General features: G+C 42.2%; 1 protein-coding gene across 1 annotated transcript in view; it reads right to left on the bottom strand.

Annotated features, from left to right (window-relative positions):
* Nucleotides 1-22,212, bottom strand: part of LOC147717236 (keratin, type I cytoskeletal 19-like) — a 54,169-nt gene that overhangs the window by 749 nt on the left and 31,208 nt on the right. Inside the window, exons 3-7 of the mRNA XM_086924185.1 lie at nucleotides 18,441-18,597; nucleotides 16,905-17,066; nucleotides 15,952-16,077; nucleotides 11,991-12,208; nucleotides 536-579 (exon numbers count right to left, since the gene is read on the bottom strand). Coding sequence (XP_086780311.1) covers nucleotides 536-579; nucleotides 11,991-12,208; nucleotides 15,952-16,077; nucleotides 16,905-17,066; nucleotides 18,441-18,597 — 707 coding nt within the window. The remainder of the gene's footprint in view (nucleotides 1-535; nucleotides 580-11,990; nucleotides 12,209-15,951; nucleotides 16,078-16,904; nucleotides 17,067-18,440; nucleotides 18,598-22,212) is intronic.

Here is a 22,212-nt window from a genome sequence, read left to right as displayed (position 1 = left end):
GCTTGTCCATCAGAGACTGTGGTTTGTTGAAAATCTTTACTATAAGAATTTCATTATTTAATTAATTTTCATAGCAGAGTTTCCATACATGTGTCGAGGAGCTTCATAACTTTTATAAACAACCCTTTGCAAGGTGAGTAAAAGATTATTTGTTCAAAATAGAGCAACAATGGTTAATTGCTTATATTGTTACCCTCAAACAGACATGGTTACATGTAATCGTTGTGCACAACATTATAAAACAAACCTAGTTTCATAAGCATGCCTTCATCGGTTCATCACTTCACAGAACTGACCTTCACTTTTTCTTTACAGTAACACATTCAATGGCTGCAAAAATGCCAAGGCTCTGGACTCAGTTTAATGTAGTGATGTTCCAATCACATTACTCTAATAAATAAGGTCCTAAAATAGGCAGGTTATTGCATGGAGAGAGCCCTGGAATGCTGCTATTAGGAACAGTCACCTATGTATTCCTTTTCTTAATCTCTTGCTTCCGCTATAGATTCCTCTTCACATCAGAGGGTGAGCTTACCTCTCGCTGCTTCTTCTAGTCTCTGTTTCTCCAGTTCCCAGCTTCTGTAAAAATACAGACAGTGCAACAGATTTAACAACATGGAAACTCACATTTTAAGAATGTATGCACTTCCATGAATGGCTATGGAAGTGCCTTTTAATTATATGATACAGCATTGGTCTGTTTCTGGATCTTGGAGAACTGTGTCTTCTTTATGATTTGTCTCAAAGCTGTGTTAGACCTTTGTCACAAGTAACCATTTTATTCCTCTCAATTAAAGACTGCCTATTTGTGTTTTGAAAGAGGAATGTCTTTATATGCACAGAGCCTCTTTAGATTCAGTCACCAATTATATTTTATTGTTCAAAAGGGTCACAAAAGGCTAACATCTAATCCCTCCACCTCAGTTTCTACTGTGCATATTTGTCAGTCATCTGAGAGCATAACATACCCCGAAATCCTCCTCTACCAATAAGCCAACAATTCCCTGACCTTTTATTTCAAGCACAAGGGACCATGTGCAGAAATACTATTCTGCTTGCTTACAAGCAGTACTGGTAGGTAGTTCATATTGGCTGTATGTATGTGATTTCTAAGAATAAACCTAGTTAAAAAGCAACTGAGTGTTGTACAGAAGAGAAGTAAACAATGTGAGTGACTAGTGATGCATGAAGCTGTATGGAATAGGAGGTTATTAGAGAAGGGAGAGGAGCTTCTCGGTTGACAAAAAAAGAATAAGGTGTAGATGGTAGAGAGAGAGATAAGGGCATGGCAGGATCTGGAGTGAAGCAGCTAGGGGAAGTAGAGTGCTTTACAGAAATGTATCTTATGACAAGATGTTGCTAGAAAAGATGAGTCGCCTGCCCTTTTTGAAAGTAGAGAAGGGATAAGGCCTTCCGGATCTGAGCATTTCTTAATAAACATACTTAACGTTGGTAGCAAGAGAAGGCTTGTCATCTTGTTTTTCCTTGTTGCTTGGCCTCAACTGTTCAGTGATATAATAATTCTTCTTTATAACGCCCTTACGAGCCCAGGACCTTGTCTGCAGCAAGGACTTCAGAAGACAGAACAATCTTCCTGGGTCAACCTGACTCTTACATAATCACAGTCCCCTACTATTTTCCTAGCAATGCCATTTCTGACAGGTTTTCGCTTTTACAATGTGTTCAAAGTTTGCCAGAGGGTAATGTCAAAATGACGGCACAGTCCGTCAAACTTTTGACTTGTTTTGGCTTTTCCTAAAACAAAATCCCAATTTCTCCCATGGTGTGGTGGTCATTCAAACTTTTATACTGTCCCTTTCCGCCACTTTTTCACAGCTGTAATAAAAACTAAAAACAGGCCATTTGACCGCTCACTCGAAATCAGGTGGGCGGTGCAAAGGCCAATCTTCCAACTGACATTTCTTTGTCGGGTTGTTGGAGGCATATTGTAGTAATCTGCTTCTTATGTAATGCATCGCCCTGGCCCTAGTTCTCTGCCTGATGCTCTAGCTATATGATGTCACTTGGAATGTTATGGATGTTTGTACTTGAAAGTGGAGCTGTTGGAGAAGATGGGCTGAGCAGCAAGCATTCAAAACTGGAACAGTAATGAAATATTGCTATAAGGAGTTAGAGTGTTGGTCAAAGGAAATAGGAAACCCAGAACTGTACTGTGTGAGATGATTGTTAGGTATTAAGTCACTCACTCGTTTGTTGTGGTGCATGTGATGACGGCTAAATCACTTAGTGACACTGCATTGAATTTGGTGATCTACGCCAATGTAATGTACATCTGCTTTTGATTTGCAACGTGTCATATTCTAAATTGATGCTCAATTTGTATTTTCATTTTACAGTATTATTATAGGGAGGTGGAATCCCCCCTTTACAATTATATGGGAGGTTACTGCAAGTGTGTGATTTATAGGGAGGTGGATTCCCCCTAGAAAGGTTACTGTGTGTGGTGGTTTATAGGGAGGTGGATTTCCCCCTTTACAACTATTTGGGCGGTTACTGCCAGTGTGTGGTTTATAGGGAGGTGGATTCCCCCTTTACAATTATTTGGGAGGTTACTGCGAGTGTGTGGTTTATAGGGAGGTGGATTCCTCCGTTACAATTATTTGGGAGGTTACTGTGTGTGGTGGTTTATAGGGAGGTGGATTCCCCTTTACGAAGAGGTATGTATTCTCTTATTGGGAGGTTACTGTGTATTAATGCGTGTGTGGTCCTGAACTAGTATGCAGATGGACCATTATAGTATGTGCATTGGAGGATATGTAAATTTTCCTGGTCCTGCAATAGTATGCAGTAAAGGGCGTTCTTGGTAACTGGGCGGTATATTATAGTGTGTGCAGTAGAGGGCGTATGGTATTCCCTGGTCCTGCCATTTGTTTACGTTTACGCCTTCTATATTACTACTTTAATACTTATATTACTACATTTACTATGTCATTATTATTATTATTATCATTATTATTACATAGAGAAGGCTGGCTTACTGTTTAATACTTACATTATTACTATTGCATCATTATTATTATTACATGGGGAAGGTAATTTTATTACTTACATTACTATATTCTCATTATTGCATTGCTTTTACGTTATTATTATTATTACATACGGAGAGTATGGCTCATATTATTATGGTGTTCTTTTATGTTTTCTTCTGGAATGTTTATCTTCTCTTCCTATGTTTATATATGTGTAGACTATTTCATTTTGTTAAATATTATAAAGGGGAAGATGTGTAGTAATCTGCTTCTTATGTAATGCATCGCCCTGGCCCTAGTTCTCTGCCTGATGCTCTAGCTATATGATGTCACTTGGAATGTTATGGATGTTTGTACTTGAAAGTGGAGCTGTTGGAGAAGATGGGCTGAGCAGCAAGGAGGCTGCTCCTGGTGGGGCTTATATTAAGACTTACATTGGAATTTACTAAGCTGTAACTTAAAGAATAAACTACAACTACAAGAGCTGTCTACCAGACTTCATTGATTTCTACACATATGTTAGCAATAGAAACAGAGTTATCTCTGTTGCAGAAATATTTAAGGTCCACCCAACTGTTGGGACAGAGTACCCTTTCTGCCGAATTCAAAATTATCCCCTAACTGCGGATGAGATTCCCAATAATCGTCGTCAAAGCATTCAAGGAAAATAAAAAAAATAACGTATATAAATGAAATTTTGCTATAGGAAAAGTAAAGAACTGTTGGTTTCAAAGTAATACATTACTTTCAGAACTGTTCAACAGAAAATTACAGCTTTATCCTTGTATTTTTAAACTAACAAATAACTTTCTTAAAACATGTACTTGTAAAAGTCTAACTTTTAAGAGCGTAAATTTGTACTTAACGAACGTTATCACCGTCCTTTAAGAATGGTAAATGACTATTATAAAAATTAAATTACCAATGCAAAAATTTTAATAATCTAATCATTAAAAAAAGTGAATAAAAAAATAGCATATTTTATTTTGACTTTCTCTTTTGGCCATGAACCAAAATAATGAATAAACTAAATGTAATCCAGAAAATAGGCCCAAATGTGACACTTTTTTGTTTTTGAAGTGGTAAAACGTCCACTCCTGGTCTTGAGTTTGCTTCTCATCATACAAGTAAAGTGTTTGAATAGTGCATTTGCAACCAGGGGAATGAAAACCACCCGCTTTCATGCTATTGTCTCTAACCATTGGCCTTTTCTGCATGCAAAATGGAATGTTTTTCTGAAGACTTGGGCTTGACTACAATGAACAACAATGTGAGCTCATCACTTAATCCCTTTCATGTTCCCGTCTATAAGCGGGAGCACTCCCTTGCTGCGAACGGGCAACGGCCGTCGTAGCCGGGCCAACTCATTAGAACGCCCGCACCGCTGTGGAATTGCCGCCGCAGTTAAGGCGTTAATTTTCAATTTGAATATGATACAATGTACAGTATTATTTCTATCTTCCTTGCCGCAATTAATGTACCATTATTATACATTGTAATTTGTACAGACAGCATTTGATGTGTTTCTTGCGAATCTTTCTGTGAAGTAAAATTAGTCACCACCAGGGTAAATTCAACATTTCTACCAGATGAATTTATACAAAAAACAATAATGTGGGACATGAATCATGTTGTGTATTAAAAGGTATCAATTTCACTTGGCTCTACTGACTGGTTCTATGACGTTTATTATTTAAAAGGGCCTGTTCTTTTAAATATCAAATACCCTGTTTTCATTTAGGAGCCAGGGTGTAACACAGGCCCCCAAATCCCCGCGGTGTGGGGGGCCCCTGAGCTGCAGGAGGCCCCCTCAGCACAGTACTCAGGCTTGAGCGCTCCGGATTAAATCTGGAGCGGGGGCCCCTCCGTGCACATTGCAGGGGGGCTCTTTAAACTTTCATTACGCCACAAGGAGGACTTGTTGACTATTTAGAAAAATTGTGTTCAATTGTGAGAAGACGTGGTCTTTTGGTAGAAGGCGTGGTCTGTTTGGTTGGTGTGGCATATTAAAGAATTGTCTATTGGGAGGCAGGGGCGTAACACAGGCCCCCGCAGCCCCTGCATTGCGGGGGGGCCTCGAGCTCCAGGGGGCCCCTCGAGCTCCTGGGGGCCCCATCAGTGCACAGTACATTCGGTGAGATCAGAGTCCGTCTGGGACATAGTTTTAAAGCTATGCTCTTGGCGCCTGCTCTCGCCTCATAAATTAAATGGTGCTGGAAGTTGTTACTCCTGAGGTGGGCGGGCCGATGTGGGAGCACTTGGACGTTTCCAAATTTGTTACTTTAATTTGAGCGGCAGCCAGTACAGTGCGTCATCATGCCGCTGCCCTGCGACGGGACCTGGTTGGAAACGAGAGGTCAGAGGTGGCATTATAGACAGACACAGTGTTGTGTTATCTCAGAGTCGAGGCTGCTGCGTGGCTCACGGAGGTATTCCTAATTTTAAAACTTTACAGCCTGACAAACACTGAGCCTGTTGCTCTGCTATCTGCTCTCCAGGCTGAGTGTTGTAACTGCTGCAGAGGATTAGGTAGGCTCCGTTCAGTTTACTGTTGATTTATGTATTTAAAACACTGCTGAGAATTTAAATATACTTTCGGGCCCTCAGTGCTGCTCTGCTGTGGAAGAGATCGCGCTCACTCTGACACCCGGCAGGAGTGTTTTAAGTCCGGCCTTGCCCTTGCTGCCTCACCAGCCCTGACCCCCAGCAGAGATTCCCGTGTTCTGGACGGGCGTGTGATGCAAAGCATTCTTCACATGATCACTGTGCTGAGCCTTCCAACTGTGCTCACTGTTTGTATTTCTTTGTTCCAATGGATGCACTGATTAGGCCCTGCCACAGTGCCCGGTGCCCCTCCAGTTCGGTGTGGGCCAAGACTCCCAGTCCAGGCAGAAGGAAAGTCTTGAGAAGGCCCTTCACCAGCCGTCGTCTATCTCATACAGGCCCACATGCATCAAGCACTTTTTCATTCGCAAACGGTGCGATTCCTTAAAATCGGCCGTTTGCGAATGCAAAAGTGCTTTTTGTAATGCATGAAGCAATTTTAGAATTCGTAACATGTTTGCGAATTCTAAAATTGCGGGTGCTTTTAAGAAGTCGCAGATGTGCGATTTCTTAAAAGCAATGCATCATTATTTTAAAAAGTGAAAATTCGCAAATAGGGTGCCAAATTTACCGAGTGGTTGAACCACTCGGTAAATTTGGAAAAAGTGTTTAAAATGTTGAAAATGCTTTTTTTTCAACATTCATGTTACGGACACACATGTCCTTAGGACATGTGTGTGTGCAACATGATGCGAAAAATACATTTCAGGGGTGCATGGGGGGGTCCTTTGGACCCCCCCCCCTGCACCCATGAAATTTTCTAAGTGCCACTCGCAATTTGGAATCAATGGGAATTGCGAAAATTAACTTAAGAATTCGGTATTTCTTTGGGATTCGGTAAAAATTGCGATTTTTACCGAATCACAAAGAAATACCGAAAAAAATGATGCATAGCATTTTGCACTTCTTAATTTGCGATTCCTTATTTTTCGCAAATTAAGAAATGCAAAATGACACAATGATGCATGTGGGCCACAGTGTTTTTCCATCTATGGGGCCAATGCCAGAATGCAGCTGCTGATTCCTCTCAGGTCGGTCGGGTCCTCACTTTTCAAGGTAGGCAGGATTGCAAGTATTGAAAAAATATACCGGATATTAACATTTGTTCATGTACACTTAAAGCCATTTGTATTCACTTTCAACATGACTTTTCAGGTTTCGTTTATTTTACGCATCAGTCAGGTATCATTACGCAAAACTCTAAAGCATGTTTCCTACTGTTTGTAGGATGAACTAATGAGGAGAAAATATTGACTTTTTGTGATTTTCTTTTTCTAATTTTCTACCGACTGTGGTACAGTAAAGTGAGAGTTTTTGGTTGCACATATGGGTGTAAATTCTGATATTTATATGTTTCCCCGGTCTTCATTGCTTTATTTTGCTCAGGAGTAAGTGTCACTCATAGTTTTTGAATGTCACTCATAAGCACATTGAAAAAATGAAAATGTCACCCATAAGCAAGCTGAAACCTTGGCACCTATGCCTGCCCTGGCTCCCTGTGTGTTCCGGGAATGGTCTGGGCTGTACTATCTTCAAAAAGCCTAGCAGACCAGAGCCTGTGACTTTGCGATGACCTGAACTGGCATCTGCAAACAAGGATTCTGCTAACTGCCAACTTTTTAACCCTTTGCGTGCTGCTGTCGGCCGTCTCAAGCACTCCCTCCCCAGTGCTGTGCACGACCAATGGCCGACGCAGCCCCGCCCACCCTTTAGAACGCCCACACCGCAGCGGAAAAACCGCAGTGGTTAAGGCGTTAATGCATCACTGAGCCCCCAAAGTCAAGAGTAGCCAAGCAACTGCTGCTATCAGAGCAATGCCAGCACCAGTTCAAGGAATTGGCAATTAAGCAGAACCCCATAGTCCAGAAAGTTGGTTAGTGGCCTGTCCAGAAGAGGCCCTCAATCCGTGCTTATAGAGTGATGTCTGCAGTTGGAGGAGTGACGTATACCTATAAAATGGTGCAGACGGTACTTTAAATGAAAAGATACAAAAAGTGCTGGTACTTATTATCCACAGTACCAATTCGTTCTTCCAAAGTGACGCTGTTCTCCCATTAAATGTATTACAACACTGCTGAAAAGTGCAGAGGCTCTCCCTTTTAAATGCTAGTATATGAGTGTGTTTTGAACAGGAGAGTTGGTGTTTTGAAGGAGTATGTGCGTGGCAGAAAGCTGAAGAAGGGTGTGGTATTGCTTTTGGCTTTGGCACCTGTTGAGGAGGACTGGCCTGCCATTTCTGGTGCTTTGCAGCCGTTTTGAGATAATCTTGAAGTTTCTCATTGCTCAAATGGGTATCATTTCTGAAATGTATTTATCTCCCTCGTCATCGTTGCTTGATTTGTGCTTGCAAGAAAGTGTCACTCATAGTTGTTGAATGCCACTCATAATTACACTGAAATTCTGAAAATGTCACATGAGTAATCTGAAACCATGGCAGCTATGCATACACTGTATCTGACAGCAATGCGTTCTAGTGGTCCTGACCGCTACTATTTTCTTTTGTTGCCACTTTCTTTTGCGCTACCACCTATTAGTAGACCTGACGTACTCCTTCTATATAGATGTCTTTCTGAAGTCTGCTTACATTGAAGTAAAAATACATTTTTTGTGTGTTTTCTTTTTTCAAAATTCTGAGCTGTGCCTGGGACCTCTGTTTTCCCTGCAGTATAGCTGTAATTAATCACACATTATTGTGAATATGTGTCTTGTTTAGTTTGCCACTGCTTGCTCGTTTGGTCACTTAATATTGGTAACCTGTAGACATCATGCGAGATGGCCATGTCATGTTCCCAGTTTGAGTCAACATAGGTGCAGTCTGTCTAGAAATGCTGACCTAAGGAGAAATATTGTGGGTCCATAACCTGTTGTTTTTGCCAATAGCTAATTCTGCCACAAAACTATAGCCAACAGTCTTCATATTATAGCAATAAAGAGTAGAATTCCAATACCTGTCTTTCACGTCAGGGAGCTATGTGCGCCTACCTAAAAAAGGCCCTGTTGGTTAGTTTTTATTGTTTTACGTGATGAGGAAAAACTAAAGCCATATTTTATGGAAGGCAATGAAAAAATTATTGATGTGCTTAATCAGTGGTACTCCCCATGGCTTAGGTGTGTACTGCACATCTGCACCAAGGTAGAAAGAAAAGTTACATTTATGGGGGCAAAGACCAAGTGGGTCGTGTTTACCATTGATCAGGGCCTGGCGGTCAGGATATACTCTTCTTGCTAATGGCTGACCACACAGTGAGTTCACGCCTACCGCAGATGCCAATACTGTTGACATTTAAAAAATAGAGAGAATACTGTAAATACAAATTTGAAAATAACATGACTTTGCAATAAGTAAAGCAACTCTTGAGCATATTAAATGGTTTGATTATCTCACATATGTTTATTGTCAAATTATTCTGGGGGAGAATAACTTTGTAAAACCTTGCCCAATATGAAGACTGCTCTGCAAGTAAAAGACTGGCCTCTCTGTTCTAAGGTCATCTCCTTCTAATCCCAGTACTGGTTCTGGATGTAAATTAGAGCACTGATTTATGATGAGCATGTTCCATGGCAATGACACATCTCTGATGGACGCTTCTTCCCATATATGTGTTTTGATTATCTGTAGGTACCAGACTGGATCCACCTACTCTTTACAAAGCAGTAGCTTTCCGTTGCTGCCAGATGGCGCTGTGTGTCTTAAGACATGACAACACTCGGCCTTATAATGCACCGTGGTGCGCCTCATATCTGTTTCTTTCTGGCACCCTGTTCTTGCAGTTAAGAGTCAGCTTGCAAGGAGTAGAACCAAATGTTTCTGTTGTATTGCGTTGAAGGATTTATATTGTGCTTACTACCCCTATGTATGGCTCTGAAGCACTTACCTACATGGACAGCGAGCTATGCGCATATAGGTTGTGTGGCTGAAAGGGTGTTGTCTTTGGCACAACCCAGGCCTGAAATCTTGGCGCTCTAGGTGTTGTCAGCTGAGCATGAATCCATTTTATTCTGCTAATTTGCAATTGGTCAAGCCAGACACACCATCCCAGGAACTCTGTGAATTTTGGGGCCTGAAAGGTGCCTGGCTACACACGGTGACAGACTCCCATTCAGCCCCTGACCCTGCCTGAAGGCAAGAGGTTGACTGGAGCTGGGAGTTATGCTGTGCTAATGGAGTGGGAAGAAGCCTCCAGAGCTGCTTGTGAGCACTGTGCAGGAATTATTGTGCTCTCCACGTAGAATGGGAATGGTACTTTGAAATGCTATATCTTTGCAGTGACGGATCCAGTGTTTGTTGTTTTGTTCCTACTTTAATCATAACATACTTTCTGATGTTACTAAATAGTTTTGGGATCATTTACTGAGAGGTTTCTTGATTCTGCTGATTTGCTGATACTACTAGTCGACACAAAACATTTTCCAAAGTAGCCTTCCAAGTCAAATCTGCACTATTAAGGGGTAGACAAAGCTATCTTAGAGAAACAGTGCTTGCCTGACTATGGGCTAATTTTGAATTGTGGCTGGAGAATTTGCCCAACCAAACGCCCGGCTTCCTAGCCATCTTATACAGGGTTAAAGTTCTTGGATCTACTCTTTTTTTGTCCTTTGTCATTATGAGTCCTAGGTTTAACACAGTTTACACAAAACAGACTGAGTCAGTAGTAGTGTTGTTTTTTGTATAGTAAAAATGTTTTTTTGAAGACTCAATATGGTGCATAAAAATATAAGTATCAGCGGAGCAAACTTCTCTCACACACATAAAAGCAAAGACCTGGCTCCTGCAGTGAGCACCTGGGAGCCGAAGCCATTCCCTGGTGGAAGGCCATGGAAAAAGAAGTTCACAAAACAATCCTTGAAGTCTTCTTGCTCCAAGAACAAAGGAGCACACAGGGGCCCAAATGGAAGAGTGAGGTATACCAAACTTTGCAGCAAATCATCATCAGAAATGAGGAGAGATGACCAGAGAGCAGAACATGGAAAGGTCATGGCTCTAGGAACTGGCAAGCAGATGAGCTTGGTTCAAATGAGGCAATATGCCCATAGCAAAGAACAGACAATTATAGATAACAGCCATCCTTTCCACATTTAGGGATAAGTGCTCCACTTTGCGGAAATATAATCTTCTCCCACTTCACAGCAACATTTCAGGGCTTGCCTCGCCGTCCAAGTCAGCTGTAGCTTAGAGTGTAAGAAAACCACAAGAAGGGGACTGCATCATGTCTGCCGAAGCATTTAGAAATTCCTGGATTCTTGCAGGACGTATGGTGTCACAAGAAGAGATGAGGGTACCAGGCGCGACTGGAAGGAGGCTATGTCTGGCTCCAAGGGCAGAGACCAAGCAGCAGCGACCATAAAGGAGAAGGCAGCAGGAGCACCAGTCCAGTGCCGTAACATAGACACCCATAGCACCTGTGGTGTTGGGGGGTCAATCTCTAAGAGCCCGCTAAGCACAATACTCTGGCTGGAGAGCTCCAGATTGAGTCTGGAGGGGCCCCCTCCACGTATCTTGCAGGGGGGCCCCCTCAAGTTTCGTTACGCCACTGTTGGGAGGAGGTGTAAACTATTGTGAAAAGGTATGGTCCATTGAGAAAAAAAGCTGTCTTTTTTAAAGTAATCGGGTTCTACCAAGCTAGATGTGGTCTACAGGAAGCAGGCCTAAGTGGATAGAGATATGGATTAAAGGTGTGCTAGATGGTTCTTAAGGAAGATGTATCTTCTTTTAATAGTTGTCGTCTTTATAGAGAAGCTGTGTTTTATCACGAGAAGGTGTGATCTTTTGGAGGAGATGTATTCTACTGGGAGTGTTGTGGCATATTAAAGAATTGTCTATTGGGAGGAGGTGTAAACTATTGTGAGTAGGTGTGGTCCATTGAGAAAAAGAGCAGTCTTTTTGGAAGTAATCGTGTTCTACCAAGCTAGATGTGGTCTATAGGAAGCAGTCTTTCCTGGATAGAGATATGGATTAAAGATGTGCTGGGTGGTTCTTAGGGAAGATGTGTCTTCTTTTAAGAGGTGTCATCTTTATAGAGAAGCTGTGTTTTATTACGAGAAGGTGTGGGCTTTGGGAGGAGATGTATTCTACTGGGAGTGTTGTGGTCTATAAAAAGAAAGTATAGTATTTTAGGTGAATAGGCCTTCTCTTGGGAAGGGATAGGATCTATTGAGAGAAGCTGTGGTCTTTGGTAAGATAGGTCTTCTACTGGGAAGAAATGAGTCCTACAGGGAAGGGATGGAATGTCCTGGGAGGACACGTGGTCTCATGGGACCTGTGGGCTCTCAGCTAAAGCTGCCTATCAGTGGGTTACATGTTTCTTGGTAAAAGAATCCCCAAGAGCTGCTAGTGATATGGAATCATTAAATTTCACAAAACAATCAAGCGCTGCAGGAAATAGGATTCCTTACGCTTCCTCTCCTTCCAGCAGGCGGCGATACTCTGCGATCTCCATCTCCAGCCGGAGCTTGATGTTCAGCAGCATGCTGTAGTCGTTGCGCTGCTGTTCCATGTCCGCACGGATCTGGCTCAGCTGCGCCATGAGGTTATTGATTTGGGCTTGTATCTGGGCGACCTGGGCGCCATAGCGAGCTTCTGTGTCGGCCAGTGTGCCCTCCAAGGCGGCTTTCTAGCAGTCAAAGAAAAACAGCAGCAGAGATAACTCAATGTTTCTAATTGCAACAAAGATTGTGCTATGAATTATGAGATATTTTCAATAAAAAATGTATCTATAAAATAAGACATATTTTATCATTTTCCCACCAACTCCAGTCATCATCATGAGGCAGGAGAGACAGTACAGTATTTAGAATGAAATCATATTAAGATAATTTACACATTTGATTGCACCTTAAGACCTGAATTGTGTCTAGCCATTTAATTAACAGCTGTTATTATAAATGAACCTGACGGTGTTCGTTTAGTTGACTCCAGAGGATGAAAGGTTGAGCTGGCTACTTAGTTTTCTGACTAGAGATCAGTTCCTCTGCACACTGAGGCTTGCAGAGTAAAGACCTCCCAAAAGTGCTGAAGTGAGATGGCACCGCAAGCGTTTTACAATACAGAGGCAAGCTCAGTCTTACACACCCACCCCAGCAGCAAGAGTATCGTCACTGCACTAGTTTTCAGGGGCACAGACTCAGACTACCCAATCCAAGTTGTGGGATTAGAATCTTCACTACTGCAGACCTCAATAGAGCGCATGTAGCCCTCAACAGGCCCTTGAACATAACTTAATGGATTCGAGGAGGGGGAGATACTGGCTCCCTGGGTCACATCTTACTACCCATTGCATTCTTGGGCTTGTGCTTCATTGACTGGTGCGTGAACCGCCAGGCACTGCCTACAGCACCAACACATTTTAGCTTCAGACAAGACACCTCAGGCAGGGTTCTCCAAAGTCGGTCCTGGAGCGCCTGATCCATGCCATTTTTTAGCATATACCCATTTAGAGAAATGTAACTGTCTTACAAATCTGGCATGGATCCGGCCCTCCAGGACCAACTTTGGAGAACCCTGATCCAAACCACACAAGAAAGTGAAAGACTCTGCTGAAAAGAATTAGACTCTCCCACATATAAAAACTTCACTCTCATATAATTTACATTTCTATTTTTCTCCCATTGACTCTGACCTCACAGACTAGCTTTAACCTGGCCTTTGATGTGTATATTTGCACTGTGTTAATCCGTGGCGTAACAAAACTTGAGAGGGCCCCTACAAAGTGCACCGATAGGGCTCCCCTCTCGCGCCTACCACTTACCACTTTTGCTGAGGGCCCTTCCTCACTGTAGAGGCTGTGGGGGTTTATAGTAAAGCACCAGTTGCGCCTCCTTGAGGGAGTGCTGCGGGGCGGGATGGGGTAAGGTGGGGGGTAGTAAACTCCGGCATACGGCCAAAGGGAGTTATGTAATTCGTTTTATTTATTTCCTTCTTTACTTAACACTCTTTGGCCGTATGCTGGAGTTTACTACCACCCACCCTGCCCCTCCCCCGCCCCGCCCCACTGCCCCGCAGCACTCCCTTGAGGAGCTGCTACTGTACACCTCTGGTCTTAAAGAGCTAGGTCTTCTAAGGAAACATCCCAGTACATACGTTCTTGTTTTATTTGCTGATCTGCTGCTGAGCCGTGTATTTCTTTCCACTAAGCCGCTTGCTATAGACACTGGCTTTATCATCTAACACCTCCACTATATAGGATGGCCCCATGGTTAACTATAATTACACCCCTTATACAGCTACTTGCCAGCCCTCTTACCCAAATATGTGTTTCAGAAAAGTCTGCACTGCCACTCTTCTCCACTTCCTCCTCCTAGCTTTCAATTCCGTGGTAAAATCTTCTATCGCACTGTTTCTGGCTGTCTCTTTATCTTAGCAGTGGGAAGGCATTCCGGCTATCTAATAACCACCAAACTACTATCTCTTTTGTTGGCTACTACCTCTTAGGACTTCAAACCTTCTGACTACCAGGCTACAAGGGCTTTATCACAGGAGACGCCCTGACAACAGCTGAGGTGGGAGACATGTTGTGTAGATTGCCCTTTTATATAGTCCAACATTTGGGAATGTTCAAAGGGAGAGTTTCAACATTTGGGAAGGTTCAAAGGGAGAGCTTCAACATTTGGGAATATTCAAAGGGAGAGTTTCAACATTTGGGAAGGTTCAAAGGGAGAGCTTCAACATTTGGGAATGTTGAAAGGGAGAGTTTCAACATTTGGGAAGGTTCAAAGGGAGAGCTTCATGAAGAAAAAATAGGGGGGCATATTACCAAGAAATAGCGATAATTATCGCTATTGCTTGGTTAGAGACAAAAATTTACCGCTGACCTGCCGCGATTTTTATTGCAGATAAACCTTGGTATTACCAAGGTTTATCGCAAATGCGACAAAAAATGGCCGCAATGCATGAATATCGCTGAAAAGTCAGCGATATTCATGCATTACCGAGCTAATGCTCTTAGCCATGTTATCCACCTCCCATTGGATAACATGGCTAAGAACTGCTCAGGGCAGGTGTTAGCTTTTGGAGATATTCGAGCTTAGCGCAAATATCTCCAAAAGTTGGTAATAGGAGATAGCGATGTGAGCGACTGTTTCCAGTCGCTAACATCTTGGCACGCCCACTTTGCATGTCATTAGTGATAAATATCACTGACATGCAAAGCGGGGCCCAAGATGGTCGCTATCTCCTACTAGCTGTCGCTAACTGGTGTTAGCGACAGCTAGGTAATAGGGAGATAATGTTATCTCCGCTTTCTTGGCTTTTAAAAACAAAAAAGCGGAGATAAACCCCCTTGATAATATGCCCCAGGATTCTTACTGCCAATTGGCTTTCACTGGAATGATTGATATTTTAGTTTAGAGAAAGGTGTACAAAGGAGAGATAGATGTTCAACAATCTCCCTGTCCTGGTCACTTTGAAGATTAAAAGGCAAAACAGTCAGTAGCCCTTTGCAGTTGACCTCATTTTCTGTGTTTCATATAATAAGGAAGCTGACATCTTCCTGTCTTGGCGTACTTCCGGTCTAGCAAAGCCATTTCAGCCTTTCAACTTCCCATGAAATGAGTCTCCTCAAATCAGTAAATATACCTTCACCTAGGTGGAATCAGACAATTAAGGCAGTGGTGTGCGTGTTTTGCAAATGGAAATTGCAGAGTGAAGAAAAACCCAATGTGGTATATTCCTTGCTCTCTCTTTCTCCCCATGCCATCTTTCTCTCATACGTGTACCTCTTTCTTCCCTCCTCTCACTTCCTTTCAATACTACTCCACTCATTCTTCTCTCCCTCACTAATTCTCTCTTCACACTCTCGACCTCGTCCTTCTTCCAAACTTCCCTCCGGTACTCCTTCACTTACATAATGGCATCTTGAAGAGCATTGTGGTTGGCGGAAAAAACACTGTACAAAAACCCAAAATATGGTTACAGGCCATTGAGCAGCCACTCTCCTCCATCAGAAGCTTGCATTTATCTTGCTTCTAAAATGGTAACTGTCCTAAACTTAAATTAGCCTCCATGTGAACCCCCATCTTAGATGTCTCTCATCCACTCATTTCTGTCTCTGTGGTTGCCAATACTGTTGGATCATTCAAATCCATTCAGCTCATTACAATCATTAAAGTCCAAATGTAGAAGCAAGGGAAGACCCCTCTGCTTTCATAACATGTAAATCTGAACTACTATGAGGTTTGTGTTTGAGATTTCTAGGTAGAGAGAAAGTTAAATTCATAACTTTCTTTCCTGCCCTCATATTCTTTCTTTGGCTGCGTCTCCCACTTGAGGACTTCAGGGGCAGCCATCTGAGGTCTAAACTCGTTGAGGGGGCTTCAGTGTTTCCAATGTGAGCCCAGGATCAGTCTGTGTAGCACTTACCATGCTGAGCTGGGACTGCAGCTCAATCTCCAGTCCCTGAACCTTTCGTCTCACTTCGGTGATCTCGCTCTTCTTGGTGGTCAGCTCTTCGCTGCTAACGGTGACTTCCATAATCAGCTGCTGGCTCTGAAACAGGTTTACAGTACAAGAGGTAAGGCTGCTGCCTTAGGTTGTGCACCAACATAGCAAGCCTCATCCAACAGTGAATAAGAAACATGGTGAGCGTCATCCACCAGGAAGTAAAGTAATATGGGCCTTGAGACTCTCTTGATTGATTGATTGATTGATTGATTGAATATTGCAAGCCTCTTTCAATAGCCAATGGGAAGCTGGCAGAATAGTAAGCCTCTTATATCAGCCAACAGGAAACAAAGCCACTCAGCATTGCTCTGCCAGTAACCAACAAAAAGCAAAGCAACATTGGAAGCCTCAGTAGGAAACATGGCAAGTGTCATACAATTGGAAACATAACAACACAGCAGTATCCTTCCATTAGGAACGTACAATGATTAGAGCTCGTTAAACCAAAGAAGGTATGGAGATCAAAGATTTTCTCTAAAGCAATCACAATTGTTGCAAAAACATTCATGGGATTTTAAAGGACTTAAAAGCACATTGTCTCCATTCAACATCTGTAGGTCATTTTCCTATTAATATCCAAATGGTTTCGAAAATAGGAGAACAATACATGAAAAGGCAGGATTATTAACAACTTGTGTGCAATGGCCCATGATTTGTAGCAGCTAAGCATCAATTTCACCATAGGGAATTGGGGTCCTTGGGTAAAACCAGAAGGAAGGATCAATAATAAACACAGATATCTGCTTCCGGGCAAATCAATTTATTTCCCTCTGATTTCCTTGTCTGTCATAACTGTGTTTTTAGCAACATGGTAAGGAGCAATCTGAAAAACTAGATGTGATTATTTCTTTACATTCAAAATAAGGCTTTACCTCTTTTTCAAAGCGTTGTTTGGCCTCTTCTCTATTCTTTTCAGCAAGTTGATCATATTGTGATCTCATGTCGGCCATCATCTTACCCAGGTCAACAGAGGGTGCAGCGTCAACCTCAACACTGACTGAGCCACCAAGCTGCTTACTGAATTCCTCTACTTCCTGTAAAGAAAAACAAAATAAACTGTTTACATTAGCTGGTAAATCGTAGCACTTCTTACTTTTCACAGTGGCCCAGACTAGATGTCCTTTACGATCAGGAGAATCTTGGATATCTGTTATCATCCACTTTACTTATTCAGGTTATAATCATTGAATTTTTTTGTCCAAACTTTGGGGCCTATTACGATTGTGGATTTCCCGCATCCTCCGGGCCGGCAGAAGCCACCGCCGGCCCGAAGGATGCGGGAAAACCGCCGCGGATGCTTGAAAGACCCACCGCCAAATTAGGATGGCTGGTGGGTCTTTGAATCTGTCCGCCGCTTCTCCGCCGCGGTCGCCTTCCGACCGCGGCGGAAAGGCATTAACATGGCTGGCAGTGTCTATCAGACACCGTCAGCCATATCATGATGGAGTAGAAAGTATGCTTTTCCACAGCTGCTTTTGCGCCGTGGAAAAGCATACAGACCTTCACTTCGGGGGCTCCCTGGGTAAAGGGGGTTTGGGGGGTGCACATGGGGGGTACCTATGGTACCCCCCTGCATTTGCGTGTACAAAGCGGCAGGCTTTGTGCACGAAAATGCCATGCATGCATTTTTATCAAGCTGCACCCGCCGCAATGTTAAAAATAGAGGATGTGACCACCACCCTGGCAGTCACATCCTAATCTGCACGGAGGGACCGCCAATGTCCCTGTGGACGGTCCCTCCTACTCTATGGTGGCGGACGGACTCAGGTCCGTCCGACATCATAATTGGCCCCTTTGTCTGTATGCGCTTGGACATTGCTAGGCTTGAATTTCTATTGTTGAATTGCTGTTTTGATTTGCTATTGTTGAATTCCTATTGTTGAATTGTTTGGGTTGAATTGCTTGGTGAGAATTGCTATTGTTGAATTCCTTGCTTTGAATTGCTTGGGTTGAATTGCTATTGTTGAATTGCTTCCGTTGAATTGCTATTGTTGTATTGCTTGCTTTGAATTGCTTGGGTTTAATTGCTTCGGTAGAATTGCTATTGTTAAATTGCTTGGGTTGAATTGCTTGGTTAGAATTGCTTGGGTTGAATTGCTTGTGTTGAATTGCTTGGCCTGAACTGCAGGGGTTGACTAATCATGAATTATTTGTAGAGATGCATGATGTGAGTGTTTTTTCAGTAGTCAAACAGTTAACCCATTAACAAATATGCATTGGTCTGGTCATCGCATGCCTGCTGCATGGTCATTGGTGGCTCTTCCAGCTAACTGGCAGAAGACTTAAAAGGTACAGATCTTTACCACCTCTTTTCTAGAGGGTAAATATGTTAGTGATACAAGAGGAAATATCTTCCAATCGCCATTATTTAATTGTATTTAACAATGAAAAAGTGTGAATTGTCTTACAGCGCTGTGGTTCTTCTTGAGGTAAAGCAGCTCCTCTTGCAGCTGTTCAATCTGTAGCTCCAGATCAGCTCTCTTCATCGTCAGGTCATCCAGGAGTCTACGCAGCCCGGCGATGTCTCCTTCCACGTTCTGCCGGAGAGAGAGCTCTGCTTCAAACCTACAACAAAAAAGAGTTGATTAAAATAGAGTCACTATTTGAGATGTGTCAGATGAATGATAAGTGAGTAGGGCTTTCTACTCATCTGTTGAAATATTCCACTCATGAAAAATTGCTCATTTACCACCAAAATGATATACACAAACCCACGTTGTTTTGTAAGGATACATCATATTTCTCAAAATGGGGTCTTATGGGTGTAGAGACTTACATTGAGGTGTTATTGGTGTTGGGCAGACAAGTTTTGGGAGTTTGTTGAAAATATGTTAAATTATGCTAGAGGTTCATGTGTTGAACTTAGAGAATGAAAATCTGATAAACATAGAGCTGAAAAATATGGACTTTTGAGATCAATCAGGGAGCCATCTCTTATAAAGGTATCATTTATTTTTATCTTTATATCACACGTTGAAAACATCAGGAGATGCCATTGCTCGCTTTGGGAGGCATTGGTTAGATATGATGCAGTTGTTATGTCTAATGTGATTCAGGATCTGACAGTGAAAGGTGGTACTGCAGCTCTATTTGATGACTCACTAGCAGGTTTGGAAGTTGATTAGTAGGTTAGATATGACCAGAAAGACATGGATGCATTCCAGGTCTAATCCTCCATGAGAATGGCAATTTGTAGGAAGGTAGTATCACACCGTTGTAGACTAGTCAAAAAAGAGATGGGCAAAGTTGCGATGTCGGCTGACTCAGAAATTATCATAGTATAAAAACCTTTGCAAGCTTCAGTGTCTGCAATGTTTTCAGATTTTACAAATAATAAGCGCCAGCTTTAGCTGCTCTTTGCGATTGCCCAAGGTAATTTCAATTGCTGGGAAGGGTCAAGAAAAGCTTCAAGAGAATGCCAATGTGAAGCAAGCCTTGACCCTTCTGGCCACACACATGAAACACTTTCAAAGTAGCCCCCATTCTCAAAAGCCTGTGAACCTAAGGTTCAAACTCATCGATTCCCTACTGCTAGAGGTTGAATCCTTCACGGATAGGATATACAGTGTCAGGAAAATGGCACTTCATTCGAACAGCTCAATGCAGAAGTCACCTTGGTTGAAATCAGCCAAAATCGAACATTTTTGCTAGTTTTCATGAAGAACAAAGTTTTGTGACTTTGCTAGACACTGTGGAGGAAAATAAAACTCCACCTTCTACAGGGGGCACAGGTCCTCATGTCTTCAGGTTTGGGATGAGACTGACCACCAATCTTAGGCATTTCATTAGTCAACATTGTATAAAGATGGAGGGTTTGCAATATCAAGGAGCTAGGAGGAGTGATGTACCAGCATGGCAAAGAGCCAGATAACTAAAGGCTAATATAATAAGATCTGTTACAGAATTTGTGGTTTTATGTTTTAGATATTAAGAGACTCATTCCAGAGTGGGCGGTCATGTACAAGAAGGGATCTGACTCCAGATCTTTGTGACTGGGTGATGAGTTTGTGTTATGTGTCTTATCTAAGATGTCTGGTTGGCAGATAGTATTGAAAGCGCTTAGATAGGGAAGGCCCGCAAATACAGTGTATGATGCAAAATATTGATTGGCACATTATGATCAGTGTTGTCAAGCCCTTCTAAGAGGTCGAACATAGTTTTACCCCACTGTAGGCTTGCTCTTGATCTGAAGAGATGACATTTTTTCTCACAGAGAAATGCTCTTATTTGATTGTAACGTGTGGTTTTGCATTCATATCCCAGTTGAAATCCTGGCCAACAAACAATTGTTTTTTTGGATTCAAGAAGTCCAAGAGGTTCATGCATGGGTTCCAAAGCTTTTGCTTTGCATGAGAGATGTTTTGATGATATAAGTGATAAAGGGGACAGATGTGGCCAGTCCTATATTGATTGTCTTTGTATAGCATATTTCTGTACGTGAAAAGGCGTTTTGAAAAACAATTGTTTCTTGATATCATTGTGCTGAATCATGCCGAATTCTTGGTATGCTGGCTATCATTGTTGTCTTTCCTTGTGGGAAGATCCATGGTGTGGAATAGGTGATGGCGTTATTGCTCTGTTAGTGCCGTGCTTGTCACTGACGAAGTACAGAAGGTTGAGTTGTACTTTTTCAACTTAATGAAAGCCAGCTGTAGATCTTTGGAGGAACTATCTGCATTTGTTACCCAGGTGTCAAAGTGGCTTTGTTTGATGTGGTATGGAAGTACCTCTTTGACTGCTTTTCTGACTCTTGGTTTCCTAAATTTGTAATAAATGTGGAACGGTTTCAGGGTGCTATTGTTTGAGGGCTACTAGAAGTTTAGCATTCATGTAGGCACTGTCATGAAGGGCTGCATGAACTGTGAGTGCAGTTGTGCAATTGTATGGGTTCCGAGCTTGGATTATCTTCAAGTGTGAAGGTGACTACTGCATTTTCAGACCAACAGAGGGATTGCATGTCAGAAATGTTGAGTCCTGGGATTACTGGGAAAGTGAGGCTGAGGCTATAGCCCTGAGTGTCTGTAAATAGCCTTACTATTTGGGTAACACACATGTTTATTCATGTTAACAGTGATTACTTTACAAGGGTCTTAAAAAGACCATATTTCCAGATGTTAGGTTTGCTCATCATGAATGAACTCTTAAAGAGATGGGAAGTGTAGAAGAATAAGTCTAGGGTTCTCCCCAAAAAAGATGAGGGAGTGAGAAAATTCACATTGCATGTCTCAGATTTTGTTGCCCTTATGGAACTGAAATTATTGGCCTATTTTCATTCTTGGCACTAGAAAATACAGTGAAAGTTTGGCATATTTAACTTTTATATTAGTTCAAAGTAATGTGTCACATGCAGTGCTCTAGTGGCATAAAAGTTATATGTGACATGCCGTACCATTTGGATTTACACTACCCCATAAGTCACTCTATAATAATGATTTCAGGCCTGCCATTGAATAGCTAAGCTGATGTGCTGTGAGGCACATGTCAAAGGAAAACATTTTCAACAGAAAGCTACTTTTAATAATCCTTGAACAACCTTCTTCAACCCATCAGGACCTCCCCACCCCTTCCCCAATTCCGCAAGATACTGTAGACCTGGCTATTCCACTAGGAGCCTGATCGGCCTACTCCCCTACCCAGTGCCTGGATACCCCTCTGATGATAAGAGTGCTCTACAAGTCCATATAACGTAACATAAATTTTGCCATTGACTAAGTCAAATATAAATAGTGCCTTGAAGCACGGAATGCCTGGGTGAATAATGTCTAAAAAACAGGATATTCCTAATATTTAGACTGCTATATTCCTGCATGAAAATATCCAAATAAGGTATTTGTCACTGTCTGGTCATTTTCCTATGGTAAATGCATACTTGTTAAGAAGTTTTATATTTAGCCACACAAGAGAATAGGAAATAGATGCATTGTTGTATTATTATTTAGTGGTGAACATAGGCTTTTGTGACATTTGTGGCAAGGCTGACTTTATTAAAAGTTAATTTTCTTTGTTCAGAATCTATTGCAATAACTAGTTAAATTCTGAGCAGGTTCTATCTTCTTCAGTGGCACTAATTAACTCTTGAAGAGTTCTGAAATACATTTCCTGGGAGAGAACAATATGTCTGGACCTGCTGGCATGCAGGAGTAATTACTGGTTGGGTAACTTCCAATGGGGAGAAGGGAG

This window comes from Lissotriton vulgaris, chromosome 5 (assembly GCF_964263255.1).
Source record: "Lissotriton vulgaris chromosome 5, aLisVul1.2, whole genome shotgun sequence".
NCBI lineage: Eukaryota > Metazoa > Chordata > Amphibia > Caudata > Salamandridae > Lissotriton > Lissotriton vulgaris.
This window is presented reverse-complemented; position numbering and strand designations above follow the sequence as displayed.